The sequence below is a fragment of the Ruditapes philippinarum genome, unplaced genomic scaffold (genome assembly GCF_026571515.1).
Source record: "Ruditapes philippinarum isolate M1 unplaced genomic scaffold, ASM2657151v2 ctg24798_1_1_1_1, whole genome shotgun sequence".
Classification (NCBI taxonomy): domain Eukaryota; kingdom Metazoa; phylum Mollusca; class Bivalvia; order Venerida; family Veneridae; genus Ruditapes; species Ruditapes philippinarum.
This window is the reverse complement of record NW_026864073.1, coordinates 1-13620: the sequence shown is the minus strand read 5'-3', so window position 1 is coordinate 13620 and position 13620 is coordinate 1. Positions and strand designations below refer to the sequence as shown.

The 13620-nt window shown below is 35.0% G+C and overlaps 1 protein-coding gene across 1 annotated transcript; it reads right to left on the bottom strand.

Moving 5' to 3' along the window:
- Positions 1 to 4463: 4463 nt before the first annotated feature.
- On the bottom strand, positions 4464 to 13440 carry LOC132724337 (uncharacterized). The gene is made up of 2 exons (XM_060709176.1): positions 12620 to 13440; positions 4464 to 11705 (listed from the first exon to the last, which is right to left on the bottom strand). Exon 2 carries the CDS (start codon positions 11451 to 11453, stop codon positions 4998 to 5000), a length of 6456 nt encoding a protein of 2151 aa, XP_060565159.1. The 5' UTR covers positions 11454 to 11705; positions 12620 to 13440; the 3' UTR covers positions 4464 to 4997.
- Positions 13441 to 13620: the final 180 nt, after the last annotated feature.

The window sequence follows — 13620 nt, the reverse complement described above, 5'->3', positions numbered from 1 at the left end:
ATTACATCAGCAAAATTAAAAATTCATATACAAAATATATTTTATAATTTACACATACATATTTCAATGTTTAAAAACCATGTATGTTTAACTAACGATAAGCACCGAAGTATTTTTTATGAAAACGACTTAATTACTCTTTACAAAAGCATCCCGATTTCTTGCTGAAATGAATTTGAGAAGAATATACTAAAACACATATTTAATATAAATGTATATTGGACCTATATCGGACCGATATCATCCTGTCTTTAACAAGTTTGTCTATATCGGATATATATCGGTTCGATGGCGGAAAGCTGACTTCGATATTCCGACATTTAGCCGATATCGGCCCGATATAGGTATGTTTGCTGGGGCGCAGCCTCTGACAGCATTCAGTCACACAGCTCCTGAACCACTGAAAAGTCCAACGAAATCAAGTATATTTATAGAATTTCTTATCCCTTTCAGAATATAATATGGAACTTCAGAATGGCATTTTCTCAAGTTCAGATATTTAAAGTCCTCCGTAAAATGCAATTGTCGCACAGTCAGGACGGGGTTTAATTATGATAAAAACGCAGCAAGATGGGAATTTAGTGACCGTAACTTAGACGTAGAATAACATAACAATGTAAGATAGATGGGAGAATAGTCTGTTAAAATGACTGTAGTTGTCTAACTGTTAGAACGCAAAATGACACCCAAACCCCTGATACCTGTTTAAAATTCCATGTTATCTAGTTCGCCATGCAGAGGCTCGCATAATATAATTTTATTCAACTTGTGCAATAAATTCAGTATTGAACTTACACTCATTCATGCACTATCCTCTATTTATCGCACACATATGTATGTGCCGCTTTTGTGACTCCGTAAAAATGGTATTGTACGGCCGCGCATATATACATGTATTTTTGACGTGACGTCATTTACGTTTTACGATGCGCTAACATGCTAAATATTAACTAGCGTTATACTATAGGCGCGTCAATGAAAACGTTACTTTTATACTTTCAACAATTTTATAGTGGGTATATGATAAATAGAATATTATATTCGTGTAAGTTCATTACTAAATTTATTGCTTGAACTCGTTCAATAAAATAATATTATGCTTGCCGGAGGATTTTTTCTTAAGTATAAATCTAATATACTTTCACAATAAATTTAGCGCATGTTCTGAGACAGTTGTGAATGAAATAGACAAGTTTTTTGTGTTTGATTTTCTAATTAAGGAAGACACCATTATTTAGCGTGTGACCAAAGCTCACTCATTTCACATCATTATACACAGAGCATCAACTCTCTATATATCGCATAACCTACAAATCATTTGTTCAGCGGTTTCACCTACATAGCCACCGGTTTCAGTCCAAAGAGGAAGGATTCCAGTTCTCAAATGTTGTTGTACTCTATTATATATTTAGCCGGGACATAATTAACCGTTCATATTTGACTGCACCAACTATTATTATTTGTTGACCTGTAGTCACTATTAAAGGCACATTTTGTTAATAAATTGTCATTCATTTATATCTAATCATTGCCAGCCACTTACGCTAAACACTGAGAAACCGCCCGTTATCCCCCGTTACTGCTCGTATTGGCGTATTGCCCTATTCTGGATGTTTTCAGCAGGCTGATATTATTTATATCCCCAAACAAAAGCGCAACAGTCTGATATTGATACAACATAAGAGTTCTTAAAGTTTCTTAAAAGTATTAAATCAAAACTGTTTAAAATCGTGAACTTTATTTACCATACATGTGAACTTTTTCCAATGATCAAGAGGGAGATTTTTCTTCAAAAAGAGGGAGATTTTAGAATTTTGCAATCGACAAAGAAAGAAGTTCTGACATCCAAAGTAGGGAGATTTCTTTAATTTGTGAAAATACCACTTATTTTAAGAAAAATCTTTGAAAATATGGCTGTAGAAGGTGAGAGTCTCCCGCTAAAAGTGGGTAGAGTTCACACGTATGTATTTAAATAGATTCCATAGCTCGTCTTGCACTCTTTGATAAAAGTTCACATTTGCTCACTATAGTCATGTTTGAATGGTTAGTGTGATATTTCAATAATATAGATTATGTTTTAAAGCATTTTCAACAACCATACCATAGCAATAAAAGAAAATAGAATAAATAGAAGTACCAGAAACACGGCAAAACTTACATCAACGTTTATACAGAAAAAGACTGTGCGCCCGGCAATTCTCAGTTAGTGCTCGACTGTAAGAAAATATAAAGTAAAAATATTATGGGACAAGGTGCACAACTACACATGCTGATCAACATTCCTGTAAAGTTTCATGACTCTAGGTCAAATACTTTTTGAGTTACGTGCGACACAAAAGTGAACGGACGGACGGACGGACAAGGGTAAATCTAAATGCCCGCCACAAACGTGGGGGCACAAAAAGTTAGATTTCTTTATCAATTGACATCATGTTGGATACTCACAGAGAACAATTATATGAAGTTCCATTCCATTTCCTTCTTTAGTTTTGGAGGTAATAATTAAAAGCAAGCAAAAAGTTAACCAATTGTGAATGCTATGCCGACACTGTTCAAGCTTAAGTCGGGGAGTACAAAAGCTAGCTATCCCTTTCCTACAAACAGTCAAGCTAACAAGAGCCACCGCCGGGCGGGGGCAACGCTCGACTTTTTACTTTTTCTAAACGCAAACATAGAAAGGTTTGAACATATCTTAACGTTTCCTTTTTATAAATTTAGTTGGTCTGTCTTGTCACATTAGTTTTGTTTATATATTTTGTATATATATATGAATAGAAACATAACGCAATTTCTAAAAATAGCAACATTACGCAATTTCTAAAAATAGCAACATGACGCAATTTCTGAAAATAGAAACAATGACGCAATTTCTATAAATAGCAACAATGACGCAATTTCTTAAAATAGAAACAATGACGCAATTTCTATAAATAGCCACAATGACGCAATTTCTAAAAATAGAAACAATGACGCAATTTCTAAAAATAGCAACAATGAAGCAATTTCTAAAAATAGAAACAATGACGCAATTTCTAAAAATAGCAACTATGACGCAATTTCTAAAAATAGCAACAATGACACAATTTCTAAAAATAGAAACAATGACGCAATTTCTAAAAATAGAAACAATGACGCAATTCTATAAATAGAAACAATGACGCAATTCTTGTTGTTGTTGTTGTAAATATATATATATATATACACACAAACACACACCAATAAATATATAATTATGGTCATTTAATGCACAAATCTGAGAAAATTCAGTAATTTAACCTTCAAGGTCAATGTCATTAAAGAGCCCAAGCAAATTTGGGTTTGATAAACAACGAGGTCTGGTCCTTAAGAATGTTCTGTTATAATATGAAGTTGATCCCTTCAATAAAAGCAAAGTTACAGTCAGTTACCACCAAAACAATGAAAATTTCAATAATTTGACCGTCAAAGACAATGTCATTAATGAGTGAAGGTCAAGGTCTTTCGGTATATCTTTAACAGTTATCTTTGAAGATTATCATGTTCAAGTTTCAAGACAATCCATTCAAAAATAACAAAGTTACAGCCAATAATAGCCAAAAAAATGAAAAGTTCAATAATTTGACCTTCAAAGTCAAGGTCATTTATGAGTGAAGGTCAAGGTCTGTCTAGTTATTTTTAAGGGATATCCCTGAAGATAATTATGTTCAAGTTTGAAGACAATCCATTCAAAAATAACAAAGTTACAGCCAATAATAGCCAAAAAAATGAAAATTTCAATAATTTGACCTTCAAAGTCAATGTCATTTATGAGTGAAGGTCAAGGTCTGGCAAGTTATTTTTAAGGGATATCCTTGATGATTATTATGTTCAAGTTTGAAGACAATCCATTCAAAAATAACAAAGTTACAGCCAATAACAGCATGAACAAGCAAAAATTGGACTTTTAACCTTGAAGGTCAAGGTCATTTATGGATGAAGGTCAAGGTAAGTGTGGTCTACTGAAAGGTCTTGTCCCAAGGGTTGTTGTGGCCAAGTATGAAGACAATACACCAAGAAATAAAAAAGTTATGATCCAGGTACAAGTTTGCGGACGGCAACGGCAACGCCGACCTGACTATAACAATACCTCTACTTTTTTTTTCAAAAAAAAAAAAAAAAAAGTCGAGCTAAAAATGGGTTCCATTTACATGTATATCTGTATTTAACAGAAACTCACACATTATAATACAAATGTACTTTTCTTGCATAGCAGACTGGCGTCTCCGTGTGTTTTACTCATGCCGGAAATTTCATCTGGCATGGGGGGTGCCAGATGAGTCGCGTGCTGTACAATGGCACGCTTAAGATTACGTCATTTTACCGTTATGAATTAAGTTGCAATTTCATACGCTGTTGTAAGAAAATAGTTACCGCTATAACGATATAAATTTCCGTTGAAAATAAAGATAAATAATTTAAAATATAATGGAATATTGTAGAATATGGAAGAAACAAGAAACATCGCAATGCGATGCAACCAGGTTTTCAGCAAAATATTTCACAGAAGCTTTGTCATGAAGGGGCATTTGTTTTTAATTGAACTTTTAGGAGGAATTATGGCTTTTTTAATATTCCTCAAACAAAAATGATTGAGAAATTTTATGTTGTCTATTCGCTTTTTTTCCCATATGTTTTAGAAAGGTAAACAGTTCTTTATTTTTGCTTAATCTTTGCATTTTTGCGTCTCTTGTCATTTTCTTTTGTCAACAATATTGGTGTCGGGCGTTTTGTGCGATATGAAGAAAAATATGTTCACAATTTTAAGAAAATACTTCGATGATGTCATGGAAGAAACATGGGAATTTAGTTTGTTTTTTAGTTTATTAATAGTTTTTTAGATAAAAATATACAATAACTTACTTGGCTTATGTACCATGCGCCGGATGATACTTAAAAGGCAGATAAAAATTAAAAGTGTCTTTAAAAAAGGCTATAAATTTTAAAAATAATTTCCAACTTATTCATTAATTATTATAACCTTAATCCAAGAATGAAATCCAGGTCATCTTATGGTCACTCCAGTATGTTTCTAATACCCCTGTTTTGTAGTTGGTCTCTGTTGTGTAGATGTGGTCAAGTGCTGAATGATAGTCTGTGGTCTCCATGCATAGAGCTGGTAAAGCATTAACTGTGTTCTTTAAGAAATCATACAGTTTCTGGCATTTTGAGGGTTTGAGTTGGTCAATGTTCATGTCACCACCGATGACTAATGGCACATTCTGCCGATGTAGTTTTTTAACAGCTGTACATATTTTGTTGACATTTCCAGGTGGATGACAGTACACAGAGATGACTTCATAGAGTTTATTGCCTTTGCGAATCACCACACTTGAACCTTCGATTCCCAATTCTGTTGTGTGAGTACTAGACAGAATTGCTATTCCTTGTTTAACATAAATAAATGTTCCGGAATGTGGTCTGTGTTTGTTATTGTCAGTGTACAGACAAACTGGATCTTGAAAGCCTTCCATGGCATAATGTTCCTTAGAGTCGTTTTTTTTGGCCCATGTTTCTTGTACAACTATGACATCAGTATTCATTAGTCTATGGTCTTTTCGATAGTGCTTAATGTTGTTATGAAGGGATCTTGCATTATGGCATATTATAGTCAGTTCTGATACAGGAATTTTTGTTGTTATCTTTACTAATTCTTTGTGAGTACGCAGTCTTGTCATTTCCTGCTCCACTAAAGCATCAATTTTAATTTTGTTGGCATCAAAATCTATAAGAGATAGCCCTTCAAGAGATCGGACTCTACTCAGAGCAACATACACCATATGTTTCCCTACTCTGCCTTTGAATGATACTGCAATTTTATTAAGTGTAGAACCCTGTGATTTGTGAATTGTCATGGCTTCAGCTGCCTTTAATGGAAACTGCTTTCGAACAACTTTCATCTTATCTGTTTTCCCTACTTGAAATTGTTTTTCGACTTTTAATATTGGAGTCCATGATTTGTCAATCTGTTGACTAGCCATGTACAAATGTGCATTTTCAGTCCGTGTGTCTGCACCAATGTCTGATTCCTGGAACATAACCCATACTACAGACGGATTGTTGTTAAAACATTGAATCAGCATTATCTTACAGTCTGCGCCATTGGTGAGCCCATCACTAGTATTGAGATTGTGAGTCACAATGTAGTTACCTGATTCTTTTAGTAATAATTCATATGGTAAACTCTGAGTTTTCTGAGGTTCGAGAGCTTTAGCAATAGACAGCACAGCCTTTTTGCTACTTGCTGGAAAATTGCCTACAGCATAATCATGAGCTACAGATGTGAAACTTTTTCCAGTTTTGGTCAATAGTGCCTTCCTGTTGTGCTCATCAACAAGGGCATTAGAGCTGAACAAGTGAATGTGTTCACTTCTATTTTCTTTTTTACTTAGTTTTGCTTGTAACATGTCCATGTCTAGCTTTGTTTGTTTTCCTTCCCTTATCCTGTTTAAACATTCTGCAAACAAGGCATCATCTTTTTGTCGCATTATTGTTGTTAATTCATAAATTTCAACAAGATCTTGCCATAGGTTAATTATTATTGGACCATACTGATAATCACTATTTTGGAAGATCCAGCAGTCACGTACAGGCCTCAGTTGGTACAGGTCCCCAACTGCAATCACTGATATGCCACCAAAAGGTAGAGGAGAAGCAAATATCTGCTGGAGCCGGGAACACACAAAGTTAAACATATTTACACCAACCATGGATATTTCATCTATGATCAAGATTTTCAACTTGTTGAATCTACACCTAAAAGTATTCAGTGAGCTATGGTCCAGTGGTATGTATGTTGCAAGACTTTGGTTACATGGTATACCAAATAAACTATGAAGTGTATTTCCACGGACATTGTAGGCAGCTTTTCCAGTTGGGGCGGCTATAATCACTTTCATATCATCTGGGTTTTCTCCAGGAATCTTATCAAAGTATCTTACTAGAGCCTGGTAGAGGGTTTTCAGAATATGCGATTTTCCGACTCCTCCCCCACCTGAAAGGAAGAGGTAGTATGGATTACTATCTGTCTTCGTTCTATGAAGTACCTCATAATAAAATTCTTTTTGTTGCTGATTCAGTGAAAGAGATGACTCACTAAATTCTTTATCAGAAACTCTCTTTTGAATTAAAGTCTCTTGTTTGTCAGAAGCTGTTCCTGATCCTAAACCTATATCATAAAATTGTGACCTTTCATTTGGAGGCTGTAAAATGGAACTAAGGTCTTCTTTCTCTAATGCAGCATCTTCTTCTGACTGTCTGGCAGCCGGTGCAATCTCATCTAGTTCTTCGTCAACTTGCTCTTCACTTACAGCTTTTATTGCTTCTTCTATTCCTTCCACATTTGACTGGAATGTAGAGCGTACCTTTGAAATATCTGCTTCTATCTGTCTGTATTGGTTTTCATATGATGAAGATGTACCCATCAACATACTTTCATCCCTCCATGGATAAAACAACATTATCTGTTCTCTATAAAACAGTTCGCTGTCTTTTTTGATGCTATATTTTACATAGCGGACAACTTTTGGAGTTCTTCTTTGAACAAGTCGATAACCATTTGGCAGTTTAATTTCAAGTCCTGGCTTGACATTTTCAACATTGTTATCTGTGTCATCATTAACTTCACTTTCTGTTTCAAATGTGGTACTTTTTCTCTGAAGTTTCTGTTCAAATGAAGTTGCAAATTCAGCAAGACTCAAAGTTTCCAGTTGAATAGGTCTTTCAGCATATCTACCTAACAAACCAGCACAGGTTACCTCAGTAGAATCATCAGGTAATTGTTGAAGTTGGGCCGAAGATTTTAGAATTTCGACACGTTTCTCTGGTGGAGATGTATTAACAAAGATCACATCACGGGAGCTTTGGGTTAGTGGCAACTGAAGCAATAAATAAATGGCTTCTTGAGCTGACACTTCACAATGATTCAGAAACTTGTTAGAGATGTGTCGGAGTTTGTCTTTGAGTTTCACATTTCCCTTTTTGGCCTCTTCAGTAGCTGTTTGAAGCAGATTACTCATTCCTCTCTGCGATTTCATCATATAGCTTGCTATGTACACACAAACAGCCCAAGGGTCCAATACAAACTGAAGGTCAGTATTGGCTTGCCATATCTTTAGAATATGCAAGTTATAGCCGTTGATCCTTGTATCCTTTACTGCTCTCTTAAGTAAGACCTGCTTCTTTTTTAGTGATGACCTTACAGCACTAATGTACTCATCATATGTAAGTCCACATTGTTTCAGGAACTCATCAAACTCTATATCTTCATCTTTTGGTAAGCTGCTGATCACTTTCAACACTTTCTCATAATTCTGTTTATGTAGTTTTTTATCAGTTTTAGAGTCAAACGGTTCCAAAATAAGGGTTTCTTTCATGGGAGGGAGCGGAAACCCAAAACGACAGATTTCTTTACCTTTTTTTTTACAGGATTTAGAATGCCTGTGCACTTGTAGCTGTAAAAACTGCTTGCTGTCTTCATCAACATCTGAACTGGTACTGATGTGAGAATCAATGAACTCAATGACCTTTTTATCATCTTGGATTCCATGCATTGGGGCACCTTGAATCCAGAATAAGCAGTGTAAGTGGGGTGATCCTCTCTGCTGAAATTCTACACGTATATAGTGGTCAACAAGCTTCCCAATAGGTGAGAGATCTGATTTAAGTATATTGTTCAAAAACAGTTGTGACCTGTAGTGGAAGTGCCTGGCACACGTAGTGGGGTTTTTCTGGATCAATTCACATTTCTCCATCCAGGTGAGATTTTCAACAGTGTCTTCATTTGTTTGTCTTCCAGATTTGTTACATAACAACTGAAGTAAATCTGTCCATTTTGTCTCGGCAGCAGAAAAAGTTGCAAAAAAAGTAGGCAAACCCAACTGGTTAATCATTGCAAATAATTCTTTCTGCTTTGTTTGGTAATATGGCGGTGATGAGCGCAAATTCTTCAGGAACCTGAAACCTTCATCATGTTTGAGTATGTTCTGTATATTTTCTGAAGATTTAAGTTCACCAGCTGTGAAAGACACATTCTTTGACTTTCTGAGAGCAGTGGTGGCCATGTCCTTCACTTGAAGTGCCTGTAGTTTCTTCAACTTAAAGAAAATATTTGGAACTGACTTGGCAAACCTACCATCAACATTTCTGAGTTCTGCTTTACAAACAGTACTATATCTGATTGGTACCAGACGGTCATCATTCTCAGGCCTCTTTCTTCCAGCAAAAAGAACTGGAAATGACTTCTCCTCTGAATATGCATCCATAAACAAACTAATTGGGTGGTTTTTCTCTCCTGGTGCTATTTGGAGGGCATGTACACCATCATCTGTGAAATCAATGTTTTGTAACATAGTATCTTTGTTTCCTGCACCAGCCTGCTCATTTTCAGTGAGTTCATTCCATGTATCAACCTCATCATTTACCTTTGATACTGTAGAGTTATCAGTTTTACTTTGTTGTTCATTTACACTTTGTAAGTCTTCAAATGAGACAAAGTCAATGTCAGGATTCTGTTGGCTATCTTTAAACCAATGACTATCTAACTTGATGCTTTCTTCTTTATACAAGTCACTGTTCTCAATAAAATATTTAGTTATGTCATAGATAACTTTTGGTCTGACTGTTTCATGTAACAAGGAAGACTTGAACTGGAGTCTTCTTTTAAAATGTAGATGAATCGTTTCTGAGTCTTCAAATCTCCTTGGCAGAACATTCACTACACTTGATGGGTTCATTGGAACATTGACTGTATTGCCATAGATTCCCAGTTGTTTACCAACACCAAGCTGCTTTAGCTGCATAAAAGGTATCCGTAAGGCTGTGCACCTCTCTTCTGTTTCAGTAGGATGTAGGCTCGCTAAACGTTCTGGTAAGTTTGACATTGAAAACCCATTGGCGATTGACATAGGTGGTATCTTACTGCAAGATATATATCTGTAGCAAGTTTTACAAATCCACTCTGTTTCAGACATGCTTCTGTAATCTGTGAGTACAGTATCTAAAAATTGCGGCGATATTCCTTTGTTGATGAGGTTCTGACGACCTACAGTGTAGACACTGTGTTGATAGAATGTCTGATGGCAGCAAGTGCACACAAAATTATCTCCTTTATGAAGCAAATCATTAAAAAGCAGCACCTGTGTTTCAAGAGTCACAGTTCTAGTTTTTTTCTTTTTCCTAGATAGGTACTGCAGTATTTTTTCTTTCTTTTTTCTCTGCTTTGAAGACCTCCATTTTCTCCTACTAAGTGTTTCTTTAGCTTTAATAATTGGATTATTTCTTTTAATTCTCCGGGTTTTATTCCTATTCTTGTTTTCTGTTTTCTTAACATTGTAATCAGTTCTTAACACTTTCCTGTTTATATTTCGTTTCTGATTTTCAATGTCCCTATAATCACTCTCAGTTCTTAACACTTTCCTAGTTATATTTCGTTTCTGATTTTCAATGTCCCTATAATCACTCTCAGTTCTTACCACTTTCCTGTTTATATTTCGTTTCTGATTTTCAATGTCTCTATAATCACTCTCAGTTCTTAACACTTTCCTAGTTATATTTCTTTTCTGATTTTCAATGTGCCTATAATCACTCTCAGTTCTTAACACTTTCCTAGTTATATTTGTTTTCTGATTTTCTCTCTCCTTATAAACACTGTCAGTTCTTAACACTTTCCGGCTTGTATTTCTCTTCTGATTTTCCTGTTTTTTATAAGTACTCTCAGTTCTTAACACTTTTCTACCAGCATTTTTCTTCAGATTTTCACATTCCCTATAAGCACTCTCAGTTCGTAACACTTTTCTAGTTGTATTTCTCTTCTGTTTTTCACTTTCCTTATAAGTACTGTCAGTTCGTAACACTTTTCTAGTTGTATTTCTCTTCTGTTTTTCACTTTCCTTATAACTACTGTCAGTTCGTAACACTTTTCTAGTGGTATTTCTTTTCTGTTTTTCACTTTCCTTATAAGCACTGTCAGTTCTCAACACTTTCCTAGTTGTATTTCTCTTTTCGTTTTCCTTATGTTTGAAATCTGGATCTCTTCTCTTTTTTTGCAAATAATTTCTGACATATTGTTTTCTAGAAGCTTGTCTTAAAAGTTCACTCCACAACATAGTGTTTTCATAAGTCCCTTGCTCGATGCTTTTCACTGGACCGACTGATAGAACCACATCAAAATGACACCCAGAAGAATGATCCAAATAAATGTTTTTATCACAAACTTGCATATTTGAATCGGTAAATGTTGCTGAATGTTTCAACCATTTAAGCTTGCTACCATATTTAGAATAAGTATATATGTCAGTTTTCAATAAATGCGCCATTGCTATAATTTCGACTTGAGTGGCCCAAACCTTATCCTTTGACATCCCAGACTGATGTATATATTCAGCCATTCCGACATTTGGTGCGAGAAGGGAACTAAGTAAGACTGAGAATGAACACATATGTAGCAGTAGCGTGTGTCGTATATGAATGTGATATTCTTGACTACCACAGAGCAGGAATGATATACATCGGAAAAAACAATTCCCATCACCAACAATTTTTTCACACCTTCCAGGAGCATTGATAGGGGACTGTTGTGTCTGTGGTAGATTATATTCTATGTTCAATCCAGCATTGTATTTCTGGTTAATATCAGTGACCTTGTCTACCTGCCAGCTTAGATCAACCGATTTAAATAAACCATGGTGTATCTGGAAAAAAATATGAAAAATATTTGTAATAAATATTTACATGTCCTTACAACCTCTAATTCTTATAAAGTAAATGTAAAATTGAACAACACAATTTATTAATGTTTCCTTAACCTTTTCCCTTTTATAAGCTTGTTTCGACGGCTTTTTGCCCCCCCCCCCCCTTTTGAGGCCTCAAACAGTGAAAAAATGCTTTATTTAGGCCCCAAACACTGTTTTTCGTTTGAGAAATGTTGTTCAAAAAAGTGACCACTTTTTCGGCGCCGTCCCCCATCCAAATATTACATCAGGAGGTTGCCAGAAGGGGGATGTGCCCCCTTCTGTTTGGGGGGTTTGAAGGGGGGCGGAGACCCCCTCATCTCCAAGAAAATTTTGGACATGTGACAGGCTGAAAATGGCCTCAGGTCGAACCTAGGGTAGCTAGTAACCGACGCTGAAAAGCTTTTTACTCTATCTCAATTCATTGAGAAGTTGCAGCACTTTGAAATCAGTTTTGATGAAAAAAAAACAATGCAAAATAGTTTTTTTTTGGCAATTTTGAGACGTTCCCCCATTGCCATGGTAACAGGAAATTTACCATTGAGCATGCTGTTACAGAGACTATGGTGTAGTCAACATTTGTGCCAAGTTTCATTAGTATTGAAGCATTTTTCATACTTTCATAGCAGTTTGAACGTGTTACAGGAGGCTTTTCAGTGAAAATGGCCATTTTTCGCAATATGCTCATGGGGTAAAAGCTAGGTTAACTTTTATACCAGGAGAATGCATATTCTTCTAAGCTTACCACTTACAATAATATTTTTATTGAAATTAATTATAAAGTGCAATACTGTTATATATCACATAACATGCTTTGGCTAAATTATCTCATTAATATGAATTAAATGTAAATTAATACAAAACAAACATTTTACCCCAGATTCTGGTCCTTTTACATGTCTAGCAATCAGTTCATCCACCTAAGAACTGTCATCAGAGTTCTGTGCCATTCGTTCTCTGTTCTGTCTGGCTCTATTTCTGTAGCCTTTAGGCCTAATCTTTTTGGGCATTTTTGGTTGAGAGCAAAATTGTAATCAGGTTGATATCTAACTGTTAACAAGTAGCCTTGAGTCTGAAAGTTTTATTTAAACATTATTAAAATGTAAACACATTAGCAGAAAGATGGTTTTATCAAGCATTAGACTGGAATTTTCAATTGTAAAATGAAACCTTTTAAACAGATATTTCTTTAAAGTGTAAGTAAACTACAGCTGTTAGTCAGGTAATAATTAATTTCAAAACATTGATTTGACTAAGCATGGTAAATTTATTACACTTAAACATCTAAAAGTAAAAGAAGAACAGAGCAAAATTTAATTTAGGTATTGCGGCCTCCACCTCCTTTACGGCCCTTCATACCTCCATTTTAAGTTCAAAATTTGATTAACCTTTTACCGCATGAGATTATTGTGAAAAATGGCTGTTTTCATTAAAAGCTTCCTGTGACAAGTTTAAACTGCTATGAAACTATGAAAAATACTTCAAATACTTGTTGCCTGCTGCACAGTAAATGGGCCAATTATGTTAGCATCCAAGTCAGAAAATGAAGTTAAACATACAAGAAAATATTAGCTTTTTGAAGAACCTTAGGATGTCTGTAACAATTTTTTTGGAAAGAGAAGATAAGTTTTTGAATACTTTTTTCAAAATATTACATCTTATGTGTGGGTAGGGGACGGATGTTACAAAGATATACTCAAAGTCTGAATATCTTAAAATTTACAATTAAAATTGTATTATATATTAAAGCAGCACGCCTCCAGATTCATGCTAACTTCATGAAAATTTTGAAAATGTGTTTAAATTTTTACTTTTCCTAAAATAACAGAATGGGTCAAATTGTAAGAAAATATGCTGGGATTTTGAAGAAAAAGTA

Bases quoted from the DNA above. Each gene is read 5' to 3' on its own strand.
- LOC132724337 (XM_060709176.1), bottom strand. From the start codon at position 11,453: ATGTGTTCATTCTCAGTCTTACTTAGTTCCCTTCTCGCACCAAATGTC.